The 16,868-nt window shown below is 49.3% G+C and overlaps 7 protein-coding genes across 7 annotated transcripts; 3 read left to right on the forward strand and 4 right to left on the reverse strand.

Annotated features, from left to right (window-relative positions):
- Positions 1-1,047: 1,047 nt before the first annotated feature.
- On the forward strand, positions 1,048-2,538 carry LCP9604111_5460 (adenosylmethionine decarboxylase SPE2; the record flags this gene model as incomplete). The annotated part of the gene is made up of 1 exon (XM_039073273.1): positions 1,048-2,538. One exon carries the CDS (start codon positions 1,048-1,050, stop codon positions 2,536-2,538), a length of 1,491 nt encoding a protein of 496 aa, XP_038928422.1.
- Positions 2,539-3,356: 818 nt separating this feature from the next.
- Positions 3,357-4,577, forward strand: LCP9604111_5461 (transcription initiation factor TFIID subunit 11 family protein; the record flags this gene model as incomplete). The annotated part of the gene is made up of 2 exons (XM_039073274.1): positions 3,357-3,859; positions 3,920-4,577. The coding sequence occupies 2 exons, from the start codon at positions 3,357-3,359 to the stop codon at positions 4,575-4,577; spliced, it is 1,161 nt and encodes a 386-aa protein (XP_038928423.1).
- Positions 4,578-5,675: 1,098 nt separating this feature from the next.
- LCP9604111_5462 (acyltransferase family protein) lies at positions 5,676-7,237 on the forward strand (the record flags this gene model as incomplete). Its single annotated transcript, XM_039073275.1, has 3 exons — positions 5,676-5,801; positions 5,855-6,482; positions 6,570-7,237. The coding sequence occupies 3 exons, from the start codon at positions 5,676-5,678 to the stop codon at positions 7,235-7,237; spliced, it is 1,422 nt and encodes a 473-aa protein (XP_038928424.1).
- Positions 7,238-7,523: 286 nt separating this feature from the next.
- Positions 7,524-9,155, reverse strand: LCP9604111_5463 (membrane insertase OXA1; the record flags this gene model as incomplete). Its single annotated transcript, XM_039073276.1, has 3 exons — positions 7,524-8,210; positions 8,264-9,007; positions 9,066-9,155. 3 exons carry the CDS (start codon positions 9,153-9,155, stop codon positions 7,524-7,526), a joined length of 1,521 nt encoding a protein of 506 aa, XP_038928425.1.
- A 393-nt stretch (positions 9,156-9,548) lies between these two features.
- LCP9604111_5464 (TOM13-domain-containing protein) lies at positions 9,549-10,006 on the reverse strand (the record flags this gene model as incomplete). Its single annotated transcript, XM_039073277.1, has 2 exons — positions 9,549-9,659; positions 9,725-10,006. The coding sequence occupies 2 exons, from the start codon at positions 10,004-10,006 to the stop codon at positions 9,549-9,551; spliced, it is 393 nt and encodes a 130-aa protein (XP_038928426.1).
- A 798-nt stretch (positions 10,007-10,804) lies between these two features.
- On the reverse strand, positions 10,805-12,624 carry LCP9604111_5465 (MFS transporter; the record flags this gene model as incomplete). The annotated part of the gene is made up of 4 exons (XM_039073278.1): positions 10,805-11,061; positions 11,120-11,451; positions 11,515-12,118; positions 12,171-12,624. 4 exons carry the CDS (start codon positions 12,622-12,624, stop codon positions 10,805-10,807), a joined length of 1,647 nt encoding a protein of 548 aa, XP_038928427.1.
- Positions 12,625-14,251: 1,627 nt separating this feature from the next.
- On the reverse strand, positions 14,252-14,663 carry LCP9604111_5466 (uncharacterized protein; the record flags this gene model as incomplete). Its single annotated transcript, XM_039073279.1, has 3 exons — positions 14,252-14,354; positions 14,426-14,546; positions 14,594-14,663. 3 exons carry the CDS (start codon positions 14,661-14,663, stop codon positions 14,252-14,254), a joined length of 294 nt encoding a protein of 97 aa, XP_038928428.1.
- Between the last annotated feature and the right edge of the window lie 2,205 nt (positions 14,664-16,868).

The following is a 16,868-nucleotide window of genomic DNA, read 5'->3' on the forward strand; positions in this document are numbered from 1 at the left end:
TCTCACAGGTTGAAATCATGCGTGGCAGTCTGCACATTACTGCAGCTCTAACTTGCCCAATTTGTGTGTAACATATTACAGACCCCAATACTCCGTATATTCCCTGCAATTGAAACTAACACAATTGTTTCCCTGATGTCAGACAAATTTTGATCCGATTTGCCCCACACTGCCGCGGGCCCACAAAGAAAATCACTCATTACCAACCGAGCTGACCTTCAGCAAACATTTTGCACTTCCCCTCCCACTCGAGGTCACCAAGGCCACAACAAAAACTGCTTTGCCAATATTTTTTTCTTAGCGAGAGACTCCTTGTTCTCTCTAGCCCACAAGTAATCAATCCTTGATCTCGGGCACCCATCGGGCTTTTGGGTGAGACTGTCCTACAGACAAACCCCCGCCGATGTTCACGACTGTGGCCCTCCGCTACCTCGTGCTGATTTAAGTCGGACTTGTCTTCGCCTTCCATGAGCCCAACTGATCTTCTGCGATTCTTGTCTAAGCCCGCGAAGTAAGTGTGATTTTTCCCTCTGTGTTTGGAAAAGCCAAAACAATCAAAGCCATTGAATCGAGACATCACGGCCAATGTCTATCTTTTATTATAGCACTGTTTCTAACCAGCATCCTGCTCTAGGCCTCGATAACGCGACTCCCGTCGTCACCAACGCCTACATTTTCGAATACCCTTTTTTCAAAGCAGAATTCTCGTCTGCTAGACCCGATACTTTGACCGGTATCGGTATCTTTCAGGACGAGGGTACCGACTGCTAGTCACCATTTCTCTTAGCATCTTCTTCTTGTCCTTCGCCTTCCGCCCTCCTTAGCAGCCCTTTGGTCTGTTTGGAGATTATACCCGCCTGGTCTGACCAGTTAAATCTTTGTTTCAGGGCCTTCTCTTCTCAGACGGGCATCGCCCCCTTGGCCGTCTGGGTAAGTAGACAGTGCTTCTATAGCCTATCTTCTCGAAGTACATAGGGCGGTCCGACGTCACTGTTTCTGCTTCGTTCAACCCAAACAAGTACAACAGCTCAAGCTACATCCGTCATCATGGTTTACGTCGGTATTCCAACGAACTACACCACCTCGCCGTCCTCGTTCGTCGCGGGGACCCCGTCTCTGACAATCAACTATGAGGCCACCCAGGATCTCGACTCGACCAATGCCTTCGAAGGTCCTGAGAAGCTTCTCGAGGTATGGTTTGCGCCATCTGCCGCTGAACTAGGCGCCGCCGGCCCCGAGGGCCTCAAGAAAGTGCCCGGGGAAATCTGGAAGGACATGTTGGACCTGGTCAACTGCCAAGTGCTTTCCGTTATCTCCTCCGATGAGATGGACGCCTACCTTCTGTCGGAGTCCAGCATGTTTGTCTGGCCGCACAAGTTGATTCTCAAGACGTGCGGAACTACCACCTTGCTTTCGGGACTCCCCCGCATCTTGGAGATCGCTGCTCTGTTTGCAGGCTTCCCACGCGCTACGGCGCCTCCATCCCGGGGTATCACGGTGGCTGCGGCTCCCTACCGAGTCTTCTACAGCCGGAAGAACTTCCTCTTCCCCGACCGTCAACGTGGCCCCCACCGCAGCTGGCGCGATGAGGTGCGCTCTATGGACAAGTTATTCGTCAACGGCAGCGCCTACATGATCGGGAAGATGAATGGAGAACATTGGTATCTCTACCTTACCGAGCCTGGCACCGTACTCACCCCACCGGCGAGTCCTAAGGAGGAGGTTGACTTCCGCGAGACCGAAACCAAGGTTCTCAGCTTCCCTGAAGCCAAACTGCGCACTGATTGTGATGAGCACGATGAGACTCTCGAGGTTCTGATGACCGACCTTGACCAGGAAAATGCGAAGCAGTTCTATCTCGAAAACGCCACTGCTGTGGCCGAGAAGCGTCACCGCAACTCGGAGAAAGACGATGATCATCTGGATGTCTTCAGCAACACCTCCGACATGGATGAGGAGACTGGTGGCATCTTGCCACCCGAGCTCACCACTGAGGGCCACGCTCTGGGCACTATCGTCTCTGAGGCATGCGGCCTGTCCGACGTGTACTCCAAGAGCAAGTTCCCGGATGCTCGCATCGATGCGTACCTCTTCACTCCATGTGGCTTCTCGGCCAATGGCGTTGTGCCGGCTCCTGATGGCAACGCCCCGATCCACTACTTCACTGTGCATGTCACACCGGAGCCTCAGTGTTCGTACGCGTCTTTCGAGACCAACGTTCCGCACTCTCAGAATGGCAAGGCCACCGCCGACATCATCCAGCAGGTTGTTGCGATCTTCAAGCCTGGCCGTTTCAGCATCACCTTGTTCGAGACTAAGCCCGCGTTGGATGAGCTCGACGAGGCGAATGGGCAGCATGATGTGGCGCACGCTCAGCGCCAGGCTCATCGACGCAGCAACAAGATGGAGCATGTCGAAGGCTACCGTCGTGTCGATCGCATCGTCCATGACCTGAACGGTTATGATCTTGTGTTCCGTTACTACGAACGCAATGACTGGAAAGGGGGGGCACCGCGACTTGGAGAGAAGGGATTCTGAGCTGACCTGGTTCTTCAGCCATCCGTTATTGGACTATCTCCTTCTCGCGGGTGCGACCTTTCTATCCGTTTGGGTTTCTGCCTACTTGGCATTCAATTTTGCACAGTTCTTTCTGTTTTGTTTATTTCTATTTTTCGTGTCATCTCGTTTATTTCCTTCCATAGTGCACAGCATCGCATGATTAAGCTGAGCGACTCATTCTTTTGTCATTTGTTACAGTGGTTCAGTCGAGAAATCTTGAAACATAGGTATATCGAGCTTCTCAGAATTTCGGTTTGTCATTCCTTTGATCATACATCATACCTGGTTTCGAAGACTCATTTTAGAGTCCATTCAAGCGTCTTGAGCTGCAATACTATCATTTTCTGCAACATATTCTTTCCAGTGTAGAGTGTAAATTCGAATTCTAAGATTGCGTACGGAGTACAGCATTCAATGTAGTGTCATAGTCCACCTCGGACGGAAGGCGGTGAGATGCGTCCTTATCTTGTCTTTTGTCCAAATTACTTCCAATCGATCAACGAGCTACATTCGAAACCCTGCAAATAATATCGCTATCTACGGTCCTTTGAGAGATACATTACTTTCAGTCCAACTAGCATTCATTCTTTGTTCCAACCCGAGGTTGATATCGACCTTCCTCCCCCGGCGCAACGGCGCAGCGCGAAATCCTCGGCCCTCGAAAGAGCTACACCTGGCGCTCATATTCTACCGAGAAGATTGGGCATTCTCGTAGCCGACTATTTTGAACACAAGCTTACCGAGCCATCATACGCGCAACACATCGCGCGCCCATTTACCCACTACAACCTCTCAAAATGTCGTCACCACCACCATACCAATCGTCATCCAATCCCCTCAAACGACCCTCCATCTCCTCTGCCTCACAGCCGATTGGCAAGAAACAGCGCATGCATCCACTCCGCCAAACTTCATTCCCGAACGGCATCGATGTTGGAGATCGCAGTTTCGCTGGTACCAGCGAAGCCGGTAGCGTGACAGGCAGTTTCACAGGGAGTCTAGGCGGAGCAAGCGCAGATGGAATCTTCTCTGCCGCACGGGGAAAGAAACGCGGACGCAAGAGTAAAGCCGAGAAAGAGCGGGAACGGGAGCGCGATGATGCTCTCAGCGCTAGGGCGGGAGATTCTACACGGTTCGGATCAGTCGATAACGAGGGTTCGGTCCGAGGTGGTCCTTCTGGCGGCGGAGGCGGCGGTGGAGGTGCTGATGATGCGGACGATTATGATGACGACGACGAGGCAGAGCTGTTTGGGCAGCAAGAAGGAGCTACGGATACAGAGGCTGAGAAGAAGAACCTAGCGTACGTTTTCTCCTGTCTTCGTGGTAACATTGGATGAAGCTAATTCTCGCTCTTGGACAGGATCCTGGTTGATGCTTTCAACCCTATGCAATCGGAGCGATACGATCTCTTCAAGCGAGCGAAGCTGCGCAAGGAAACACTCCGCCGTATCGTTAACCATGCCCTCTCACAATCCGTCCCGGCCAGCGTGGTCACGACCGTCAACGGCTTCACCAAGGTCTTCGCCGGTGAGGTGATTGAAATGGCGCGAACGGTTCAGGCCCAATGGGCCGAAGCACACGACCTTGCTGCGCGCGATGCGTTCGAGGCCGAAGAAGCCGCTGCCGAAGCCGCGGCCCAGGCGAAAGCCTCAGCTGCGAACGCAAATTCAAAACACTCCACACCAACCCCCACAGGCACTCCAACCTCTTTCGGCAATGGTGTTAAAAAAGAACCACATGACTCTAGTCGTACACCTACACCCTCTATCCCTACTTATCAGAACTCTCCGCACCAAACTCCCACTCCTCTCCGCCCCAGACGCGAGTTCCGTCTTCCGCCAAACCCACACCGTGGCCAACTTCTTCCATCGCATTTGCGTGAAGCGGTACGGCGAACGAAGCGTGATGGTGAAGGTGGTGGAGTCGGCTACTCGGGATTGAGTCTGGAGAACCTGGGAGTTCGAGGCTCATTCACGTGGAACTCGGGGAGTGCAGGTGGGAGGAGGCTTTTCAGATGAGAACTCAGTGCTCGTTGCATATTTGGTGAGATTTTTTACTTTCTTTTCATGTCTAATACTACACTAAAATTAGCGATCTGGACTTTGGGGGAAAATTGATACGGCAGACTGGCTCTGATATCACGATTCTTCTCTTCCGCAACATACTATGTATGCATGTACTATGAACAGACTTGAATCCAGTCTTAATTTAGAACACAAGCGTATCAATCGCACATTCCATTAGATTTGATCGATCGAACCCAGACGCCCTCGATCTTGGCAGGGGCGAAGAATGCCGGTGTCATTTACAACACATCTAAGTACTCCGTGCAGGCAGACATGATTCGTATTGGACAGGAGCTATTGTCTAGGGTTAATTATTTGCTCCATTCTCTTCATGTGGTCTCTCACGGTATACCCTATGTGTCGAATTCTACTGTTTTCAAACAGTCAAGTCTACTCCTAGTGTAACCGACATACCAAACACAGCCATGTTCTGGATACTACATATCACAGAAGGGTGGTGCTTTTCTCAACTTCATCCTGCTGCCTATGTGGCTAGGTGGTCTGGTTGGGTACATGGCGTTCTCGGAATTAGGGCTATTCTCAATGTCATACAGTAGACGGAGCACGGAGCAGAGATGGACTAAATGGAAATACATAGTAGACCTATCCTTTATCCCCATCCAAAATCAAGAATGAGGTAGATCATTTATTCGACCCTGCAGAAAGCCACCGCGCATGTGCAGCCCTTGCTGCTATCCGAGTGGCGTTCTCCTCTCCGTTCCTGCAATAATGTGGGACTACATAGTCCGATGTCCACCTGTCTCCCACGGAATATGCGATTGGATCTGAGCACATCAGGGCTGGCGCTTGCAGGGCCGCGTCGACTGCAACTCCTTTCTTCCTTGGCAGCCTCTTTCTTGATGGGATCGCCGAGGGAGGGGATTGCTACGTATCCCAGTTTCTTACATGTCTCTGCTTTCTTTGTGTTCCTTTTACTGTCATTCTATTCTTTTTATACCCTCTTTTTTCGGTTGGAGTGGGATAGTCGTCCTTCTTATCTCATAGCCTGATTCTTATTCGGATATTGGACGTCTTTGACTTGCGTTTATAATGCACTCCCTCCAGCCCTCCAATCTATACACCCGTTTAATAGATACAATACCTACAGCCTTGCCTTGGTCCTCCGGGGATCCATCGGTGAAAGGAGATCCCAGGAAGAGTGTTAAATGGGTTGACGTATGTCTTGAAAGCAGATAATATACGATATTTCTAACATGTTTAACTTCTAGGGCCTGAGAGGAATCGCCTCATTCCTAGTAGTGCTAACGCACCTCGCCCGCGCTTGGGACTATGATCTATTCTCACCACGCGACAACGAGGACGCCAGTCCGCGAATCCTCCAATGGCCCATCCTCCGAATCCCCTGGCAAGGCCGTCTAGGCGTAACGATCTTCGCCTTCCTAACCGGCTACGTCTGCGCGTTGAAACCGCTCAAGCTGTCGCGAACAGGTGATACATTAGGCGCATTCGAGACAATAGCAAAAAGCGCCTTTCGTCGACCGCCACGACTCATCTTTCCCGCGACGATTGCCCTGGTCATCTCGTGGACTGTTGCGCAATTCGGCGGGTTTATAGTCGCCAATAGATCCGATTGCTGGTGGTGTCGGTATGCCGCGCCGGATCTGGAGGATTCGTTTTGGAAGGAGCTTGTTCGGTTGCCGATGAATTTCTTATCGACTTGGACGACCGGATATATGGCGTACGATGATCATCAGTGGGCGCTTCTGCCGCTGCTGGTGTCGTCCATGTTGGTTTATCTAGTGCTTTCGGCGACTATGTTTGTCAAGTTTCGGTATAGGGTCTTGATCTATGTTGGGTTATTATTGTATTTCCATCAGGATGCAGCCAAGGATATAGGTGAGTGTTGCTCGTGGAAACAACATATGAGCCTTCAATTTAGTGCTCGTGGCAGACAAAATGACCCATCGCTAATGCCGAGTACAGAAACCTTCCAAATGCAAGCCATCTACGGCATGCTCCTCAGCGACTTCTCCTACCACGCACCCCTCAAAGATTGGATAGAAGACCACCCACGAGGCCGGAAGATGCTCACCATCCCGCTCACTATCATCGCATTATTCCTCGCTTCATACCCAGGCGAACACCCCGAATGGGCCGGCTGGTCCAACGCAATGCTCGAAGCAAGTCAATACATCTTCCCGCCAGACGTCAATGTCGGGAAACGCTACACGGCCCTCGCAATTGACATGATCATCCTCGCGATCTTCTTTTCGCCTTCGACGAAAGACTTCCTCTCCAGCAGACTCCTACTCTGGCTCGGCAAGCAGAGTTTCGCCGTCTACCTCATCCACGGAACCATGTTGCGTGTCGTGCTCTGCTGGATGCTGTATGGTATCAGCGGGCAGCCGTGGGAGGGTCCTGAGGCGTTGACCGATGACGTCCGCGACGACTGGTTGCCTATCCGGCCGCCGTGGGTCGTTGCAATTAGTATTCCGGTCTGGATTGGGATGGTCTATTTCCTTGCTGCGCTGTGGACGGCGTATGTGGATACTTTCTGTGCTTCTCTAACGCAGAAGCTGGAGAGGGCTGCTTTTGTTGAGGACGAGAAGACGCCGTTGCCGTTGCAATCGGTCCCTATGCAGACGGCTTGATATAGATTTAAGTTGACTCACCTGGGCTTTTGGTGTTTTGTGGCTGCTTTCCTTCGACATGGCTGGACCATGGCCATGGGTGTAAATATGACTTGTTCTGGCTTTTCCCTTTGCTCTTCGCGTCTTTATCCAATGCAATAGCAAAATCAGTAATGAAAGCTTCAATTATAGAAGTGTACATAGCCAAATGGAGATTGTGGTCAAGTAAATTCCACTCTTCAAATCACGAAAACAAAATGCGAATGCTACTGCGCCATATTTTACAGTTTGTCTAAACACACGCCGATCAAGCACGGCGAGAGCCACGCCGCCCGTTGGGTTTGCGAGCTGCCGTCTGGCTATTCTTCAAGGACTTGCTTGCCTTGGCCCGTTCGTTCTCTAGGGTTTGCATGTGCTCCTTGCGGCGGAGTTCGTTACGCTCCTTCCGCATGAGCTCATCCTCGTCTTTTCGCTGTTGTTCGTATTCATCAGCGCGCTTCTTCTTGTCCTTGGCGAGACGTTGCTCCACCGTTGAAGTGCCAATGCTTTCTGAGACAGACTTTGAGAAGTTGGTGCCGACTTTGCCGAATTTGTTGTAGATGCGGTCAATCAAGCTGATTTTCCCACCTTGTTCCGGGGAGGCAGCTAGTTCGCTGCGTGCTTTCTCTTGTGCTTTCTCTTGCGCGGCTTTTTCCTTCTCAAGCCGTTCCAGCAGCCTGCGAAGGGGCTTGCTTTCGGTGTTTTGGGTAACTGCCGAGTACTTCGGTCCATTGGATGGTCTCCGGGCGATCGACAGGTGCATCCACTTCCGGAAGGCCTCCGAGTTGATCAAATAAGTTTGACCTAGGCCGAAAATACCACTTGCCACAAAGTAGAGCTGCAGGGCACTCGGCATGAACGCCATGAAGGCAAAAGACATGACAGGGAAACCATACACGATGTACTTTCCTGCTTCAGTTTGCATCATGGGCATAGCGCCGGATTCACCACCTCTCTGTTATCTTGGTTAGTATCGCAGTTATAGTAGACCATATGAGACCAACTTACCCTCAGAGACAGACACAGCGTGCCTGCAGCCATCATAGGCAAGATGTACGTAGGATCAGCAACAGTCAGATCCTTAAGCCATCCCACTTGTTCCGCGGCTAGGGCCGGCACTGGCAACGTAGTCATTGCTCGCACGACTCGGAAACATCCGAAACCAAGTGGAATTTGCAACATGGGAATAAATGACTTCCATGTGACAATGCCGTGCTTCTGGTTGATCTCGTTGATCTGGGCCCTCAAAATCTGGGCTTCCTGCTGGTTCCCATCGGTCGTGGCAGTAAACATCCTTTTCCGGAGGGGCTCAGTCTCCGGTTTGGCGTTGGTCATTCTTGTAGAATTCTCGGAGGCGCCAATGACAGCCTTCAGCATTGCCACACGAGTCAAAATACCGACGGCCACGATACTAGCCCACCATGGCAAGCCGGTCCATATGTGAGTGTGCTCGATAAGCCATTGCATTGTCGTCGTGAAGCCCCAGCCGAAGTCCAGCCCAAGCTCCTTGAGATATCCAATGGTCTCCGGGATCGCGGTAATCTCAGTCATGTCTACCGTATTTTTCAATGAGCCGTCTATAGCATATTCAGGGAGTACGTCGGGGTGGGTAGAGGAGGTGGAATTGAATCGGATTGCGGCCGGGCCGACAACAGCTGGTGTCATGCGCCAGGGAGCACTGCCGGATAGTGCTGATTTCAATTGGCTCCGCTGGCTAGGGAACCGCAGGCTTTGTGACCGCAAGGTAGACATCTGCAAAGCCAAGTCAATTTCGATGTTTTTGCAAATCCGAGTCAACGGGAGAACAGACAGATCTAGAGGAGCGGGACATGGCGGTCATTCTCTGACGGGCAAGGGCAGCGGCTGCGCCGGACCCTTTCAGGCCAACAGATCCCATCATGGTGGTTTGGATAATTAGAAATGGGGAGATAGCCAGTACGGAAGAGTTGTTCTCGTGCCGTTCGGCGCGACTTTTTCTGCCCGGGCGGTAAATGCTGACCCACGGCTATGTTGTACAGGACAGGCACAGAGACTCGGAGATTCGAATATGGAAATATAGATAAATAGATGGAATTCATAGACTTAGATATTCTATATGGTAACAACATCTGGTTGCAAATGTAAATCCTAATTCGCCAAACGCCCCCCTGAGCCAAAAGGTCTATGTACAACCACTAAATTCAGGTGTGCACAGAAAGCCAGGTATCGATCCCAAATCACATATGCTTCGATTTTGTCCTCCGCGTAAATGCAGTCATTGTTGAACGGATCAAACGGCAGAAACATCAATCACTTATTCCAAAGAAGCAGTGTCCCTCAGTCCAGGGCGTCTCCGCTCCGAAGGAAGCTCCCGCATTTCAACACCGGGGCCCACTGCATGTGAGCGGCGATGGTTGGGGAAGATCTATAATAATGGGAGCAGCTAATCAGTCATAGAATCCAAATAGACTTATGTAAAACTACTCATACCTTAGTGTTAGACCATCCAAGGCGGAAAGCAGCCTCGTGTGCGAACAGCTCTCCAAAGCCTAGCATGAGACCATTGACGAAGGGGAGGAAGAGGTTGATGACCGCTCCGCGAAGGAGACCCCACACACTTGGCGGCTTATAAAGCATCATGAGTGAGCTTGTGGTTGATGGGACCGAGGAGGACAATTCATGGTTCGCGGAGTAGTTCTCTGAGTCGGAGGGGACGGTGATGGCAGAGTCGTAGAGCTCGGCGGGCGAGGCGGAGGTGGGGTCGGAGGCCATTATTAGGATCGGAAAAGACCGAGGATTTGTGTTGTGTCTTTAAATAACGGCGTCTGAGTTGGTGTTGACCCTTGATCTCGAGAAAAAGGTAAAGTAAAATGATGCGATGGTCCCGATGAGCTCGTTGGGGTATCATGTGGGTTATGTCAGCAGGTTTTGTGCCGCGGGCGCCTATCCCGTTGAATAAACAATGGCCTTCCTAACTAGGAGAGGCGATTACAACCCTCTGCTTTCAATCTTCGAATGTTTCTCTTTATCCATCACTAATTTTATAGAGCTCATGTTTAATGTAAAGAAAAAAAAACTAGCAGCACCCAAGATAGTCACGCTTGTTATATTCATTGACGGGAAGTCACTTGCAACATGAAGAACTTGACACTAATGGAGGAATGATTCGAGCAAATAGATATGTAAAATACAACTATCAGCCAAGCCCATCGATTCCATCTATCAATGCAAGATGATTCCTGCTTACCACCACCGTCTACATCTCGAGTGTTCTCTAATGTATCAAACTATTCATCCCACTAGATCAAAACGACTCCAATCGGCTCATAATTATGTGCTCAAAACAAATTTTATATTAAAAAATAAAAACTATCTATATGTTAAGTTTCAAAACCAAGTATATATGCAATGGATATCAAAAGACGCCGCCAATGTCATCCATGTTCTTTTCCACATCAGTCATACCAGTAAACCATTTCCACAATGCTCCACAAGCTGAAAGAAATGAAAAAAATTACCTCCTTTTTAAAAATTCCCGGGACCAATTCCCGAGATCAAGTTTGGCAACCCCTATGCCTTGACAGCCTTCTCCTCGTCCTCATGGTAAGCGAACCTCGACAGACGACGAATGGCCTCTCCCTTGAAGTAGAAGACATAGGGAATGGCGCAGCAAGCCAGGCCGATGAATGCAAGAAGCGAACTGGCCCATTCGTCGCCCAGACGCTCGTACATTTGCTCTGTGAAGAGCACGGTGGAGGCACCCCAGATGGAACGGATGAAGGTCTTGGCTGCGAGAGCGGATGCGGCTTGGTGCTGGTAGGTGTCAACTGGAGAGATAGTTAGCAATGACTCAAATCAAAAAGATTGAATGCTTTTGATACATACCAAGGTAGTTGTTGGCGGAGTTGTACAGCAGGATAATACCGAATCCAATAAGGAAGCCTCCCATAGCCGGTCCCATCCAGTGAATGTGGGGGTAGGAGGTCCAGGCGAAGACGAAAAGACCAGAAGGCACACACCAGCAAGCACACATCATGGGAATCAGACGTTTTTCGGCGGGAGGCTTACCACCGCATGCCGCAGACATTTTGAGGTAGTGCTTGTTGACAAAAGGAGCGCAAGCTGCGCTCATGACCACACCGATGGCCAGAGGAATGAACATGAGACCGGTATTAGACGCGCTCCATCCTTTGCCGCCCTGGTAAACAATGGGGTAGCTAGAAATATAGTTAGTTTCCAGTCTCTTTTAAGTGTATAAAGACAAAAGGTTGTTCACTTACGCAACGAAGAACATGTATAGCAAGCCATAAATGACAGACATGTAGAGAGAAATGAACAAGACGATGGGTTCAAGGAACAGAAGCTGGAAGGGGCGAAGAATGAAGACGCGCAACTCCTCAGCCAATGGACGAGCATCAAGCTCGGTTTCGGTGGTATATTTAGGGTCGTCCTCGGTCTTGCGGAGTTTCGCTGCACGTCTCTTTAGAATAATTGGTGCGAATGTCTCAGGAACGGTGAAACTGATCATGACCCAGGCAACGAAGGCCAGGATAAGCTGAAGCCAGTAAAGCCAGCGCCAGCCAGCATTGTCGGCCAAAAATCCACCAGCAAGTGGACCGATGGCCGGACCAAGGAAGGGAGCAGCGCTGAAAGCAGCCATGGGAACACCACGCTCCTCGCTCCTCCACAAATCGGCCAAAGTTCCACCGACAAGGGTCATGGGGGCACTGAAAGCGATTCCGTCGATCAAACGGCAGACAATGAGAGTTCCAATGTTCTTAGAAACAGCACATGGAATGACGAAAATAACTGCGAGTGCCAGGGTCAGAGCGTAGACGGGTCGACGTCCGAAGATCTCTGACATCGGAGCAAAGACCATGGGTCCTAAAATAAGGTTAGAACTATGCAACCCATATCACACATCTGTATTACTCACCAACACCAAATCCAATAACGAAAACCGTGACAATAAGCAAGCTAACTTCACGGCTGACATGGAAGGACTCCATGGGTCCCTCAATATCGGCTGTAATGACACTACTGCAAAAGGCGACGACGAAGCAGGTGAATGCGACAACCATCGTGCAATACCACTTGTAAGCCTTGGACCAGTTCTTGGGATTATCAGGATCGTCGATGGTGAAGGTCACCATCTTCCAATCCTCGAATTTACCAGTCACATTGGACTTGATCGGCCTGATGATTTCACCCGTCTGCGTCTCAGTGATGTATTCGCGTAAATCCGCATCATCGGTGACCTCGCGGACAGGTAGATCGAGGTAATCATCGGGTACGGCTGCATTGTTGTTCTGAGCCCCGAGGGAGACCGTCCGGATAGCCTCTACTGGGGTCCCATCTGTGTGGGTCTCAGCCGAGCGTGGAGCCTCCATGTTGAAGGATATGACTGATGATGGAGGGCTGTACCCAGACAAAGTATGAAGTGCTGTGTAGTTATGGGTGCAGGGTGGTATAGGCGCAAGGGGGGTATAGGTGCAAGGCGTTGTATTAGGTGCAAGGTATTGCGATGGCTCGAGATGTTGTAATGGTGGCAAGCTATGGTCATACAATCCGGGGGGGCATTCTTTTATAATTCAACTCCAATAAAATTCGGCGCCGAAATTTCGAGAAGTGGGTCATGATAGAAAGGAAAAAGCAACAAAGAATGATCCATGGACGAACTGTTCATAACATTCCATCGCCGTTTTTCCTACAAGAAGCTCTGATATCGGCCCGCAACCAGGTGGGTTGCCTAATAGGGAATGGCGGAACTAGCCTAATCAGGCAATATGCGACGACAGACGCCTTGGCATTACAGCTTGATTCATGATACCTCATTTTCCTTTGGGAAAAAGACACTTGCTATACTTTTCTATTACCAATGTGAAGCTCTAGACTTATCAGCGTGCAGCTCTACTCATTGGCATGTCGGTAAGCCCACCCTGGCGGGCCTTTCCAAGGAGACTACGACTGTTACACTTCGGAGTAGAGAATGCGCTTTCCATGTCGATCAATGTGATTGTTGAGCAACAACAGCTGAATGCGTTGTAGCCTGGGATATTTCTTTTGCTGCTGTATACTTCCTATCTTCTTCAAGGGATGTCTTTCCGAGTTCCAGCTTGGCATCAGCTTGGCATCACGCGAAAGCGGGTCGGGCTGTGACCACCACGCGTCGTGAGATCAATCAAGGCGATCGTAATATAGAGGCCGAATTAGGAGAGCGAGAATTATGAAACATAGTCATCCTTTAGATCAAACAAACCTTAAAAACGGATTCGAACACGTAGATATCCAATACTCCGTAGTTGTATCTACTTTGTTCTGGAAGAGACGACCTGAAACAGCATTGAACTTATTTTGATCATTAGCTTGGCCTAGGCATATTATGCACATTGTCACATGGATTTGTATACATACAACTTTTCCGCCCAGTGGGCCACGGTAGGTTAATATGACTGTGTTTTTGTGCCCCACCTGTATAGTTCGGAACATATCGCCCAATTTGGAAGACTACTTTATTTCCACATTGGGAATATCAAACCTCTGCAAGGCGGGATGTCGATTCGCCACGGCATTTTTAGATGTTCTAGATTCCTTACATCAAACCTAGGCTTTGTTCGCTGGCCAATGAGAGCACTTGCCAGCGGTTATGGGTCCCGTCTAGCATCTATGAAGCTAGGTATCTTTTGTATGGGTGGACCATATAAAAGATACAAGTCTCCCAGTCCTTACCCCAGAATTAGTGCAATATGTGTTTTTCCGGTTGTTTGTGTGGAAATTTTTCTCCGTATTATTGTTGGAGGGCATACTCCGTACTCCGTACCCCATACCCATACCCCTTGGTGGAAATTCTACCCCTATCCCCATAATAAATGTTTGTTTTTATTTCTTCGACTCATGTATACGCAGGAAGTACACTATGGATTACCAATGCCAGATAAGGATTCCGCTAGTATACGAGATCCCTCGTTTCAGGCAGACCCAGACCCTAATTGTGGCGTCAAAATATCACAGATCTCATCATGATGCAACCCTGGAAGTGTCGCAAATGTCACGACGCCGAATTGGGGTGAACTCGAACTTTAATTTGGTGGTCACACCGGTATCGTGCGTATAAGCCCCACTTTTCATATATCCAAAAGTCCAAATTCCAAAAATCCACGTCTTTCCAAATCCGCTAACTCGGGCCCGTACCGGAAAATTCCCCTTACGATCATGTCGGCCTCGATGCGGAAGATGCCGAGTTTTATGCAAGTTGAGGAGCCTGCGGAGTTAGGCACCGGCGGTGACAGCGCCTGTTTGCGAGGTTTGTTTACTAGCTAGTAGTTAGATCGTGTTTCTCCTGCTTCTCTCTCTGCTCACTTTGTTGCCTATGGAATGCTACTCCGTATGTTGTACTCGTATGCAGTCTTATATCTCTCGTAGAGATCATCCCTGCGGTAGTCATCCCTAGAATAGGCTAAGCTTTGTGCCACCTCTAGGCGGATCCTGAGGATCAAAGGGGGGCTCTCACGCAGGGGCTTTTGATGGGGCCACTACGGAGTACACATAGAGCCCCTTTATGCATGGGCCGGATACATAACTTGGAATTTAGAGAACCAAAATTTTAACTATAAGGCGCTTTGACAATATGGATAACAGGGTCCAGGGTTAAGCAAAGGACGGGAATTTCTCAATTAGCTTCCAGTCTACTTTGTAATTGAGAGACCAGCAACTAGCGTTTGTATTGTAATCAATATAACGGAAACTAGCTTACGAAAAAGAAAAAGAAAAGAATTCCTCGCAGCTTGTTGGTGTGGCCCCGAATTACGGAGTACTAGTCTTCAGATAGCAGAAACCTTAGGGTTTATTCAGCTCTGTAGATGCCCAACTTCAGCAGATTGCTACCCAAATATCCTCTTATTTGATGATTGGACCGATGAAGGTATGTTCGTTTCAGACAATCCATCAGGCATCAAGTACTTCGCTCGATGTTACCAAATGGAGTTACTTTTCCGAGTACGCGGCTAACCCCTATGATATTAGCACTCACTTGCTCACAGACCAAATCATCCTTATCGAGTTCGGGCTGCGTTCTTCACGAAAGTGTTGCTCGAATTTTCACCCTAGCTTCATATTCATCGGCGGCCCACTCACCTCTAGGCGAACTTTATGCTTATCGCAGTCTTGTCAAGTTCCTACTCAGGTGGAACAATGAGGTGTGGTCCCACCAACTTCTGCTCCGGCACGGACTTCCAGTAGCTCATTAATGCTGCTGGTTAAAGGGGGTATGAAAATTTTCAGTAGATTGTGGGCGCTAAGCCCTGTGGGCCAAGCTGGAAGTTTACTTAGCCGCGGAGGTCAAACTTCGGGAGAGTAACAAGGGTTTAATGATGAGCTGAAAGGGTGGTTTGAAGATTCTATATCAAAATTATAGTGCTTTCCTCGTTGACGATTGACGTTCAAATTGTACTCTAGCTCTTTCTGTCCTTGCTAGGCTTTCAAGGTGTTTGGTTATTGTCGTATGAAATAAGCTCAAATACTAAGTAGGGTGTGATGAGAAACATTTCAATTATGCTGTCTTCGGTGTCTAGAATGTATCCCAATAGCCATAGGTTTTCCCTTTTTTTGAACTTTATAGATGAAAGAATTTATATAGCAACCGTGCCAAGCGCCTAGGACCACCATACATATCTGGTGTTGGAGCGCCCCACCAAACGCCAGATCTATAAATTAGACTTCTCTTCCACCCTGTAGATATAGAAAACCCTCCTTCATTTGGAATTGGTTCAGAAAGAGAATCAGGTAAAATCAACGATAGGAAAGAACTGATCCTCGTATTCAGACTCAAAGCGACTGAGTACAGCCTATATTCAAACTCTTTCCTGCAATACAACATACTGCAAGTTGTATGCATTTACGAGTTCAAGATTCTTGGCATGCAAGAAGCGCATGGCGAGTCATGATGTCAAGATAGGGTTAGCGTTGAAGCCACCCAATTCCATAAATACCACCAATAGGCATCGCGGCGGAGTTCGAGGATTTAGGAGCGCGAACCGTAAGAACGAGGGAAGGATACTCGTTAGCGGCCAAATCGACACGGGTGCCGTTCGGAACGAATGCCCAATCTGCTTCTTTACTATATAGGAATCCGCAAGTTCGTTCTATGTCGTAAGAATCAGCCCATAGATTTAGGGTAGCCGAGAACGATGCTACGGAATTTTTCGATCATACTTTCATGTTGTCAACCCGGTATTTTTCAATAAGATAGCAGACTTGGCGTACGCGACTATGATTCGAACATCTAGACAAAGTGCAAGGTCTGTTTCGATCTGGGTGAAAAGGCATTGCGGAATTTCATGAGCCCAGATATATTGCCATGGTTGGAGGGTATACGCACAATGGTATGCCTATCGAATTCAGCTCTCCGATTGTGTCGTCGACATCATGTAGGAAGTGTGGGCGAAGTTTTCCTGCGTTGGGGGGCACGACAAGATCGTTCGACTCCATAAGAGACGGAGATGATTGGGATGAGGGCGTAGTTGCAGTGGTCTTTGAGCCTCCCGAAGCAGAGGTAAATTCGGCCTAAGGTTAATCGAATCGAGGTATGCTAGGTCATGTCTCTTGTGACATGCCAGGTCGATCGAAGAAAGAGTTA

Source organism: Penicillium roqueforti, assembly GCF_015533775.1.
Source record: "Penicillium roqueforti strain LCP96 04111 chromosome Unknown scaffold_13, whole genome shotgun sequence".
In the NCBI taxonomy this organism is placed as follows: Eukaryota; Fungi; Ascomycota; class Eurotiomycetes; order Eurotiales; family Aspergillaceae; genus Penicillium; species Penicillium roqueforti.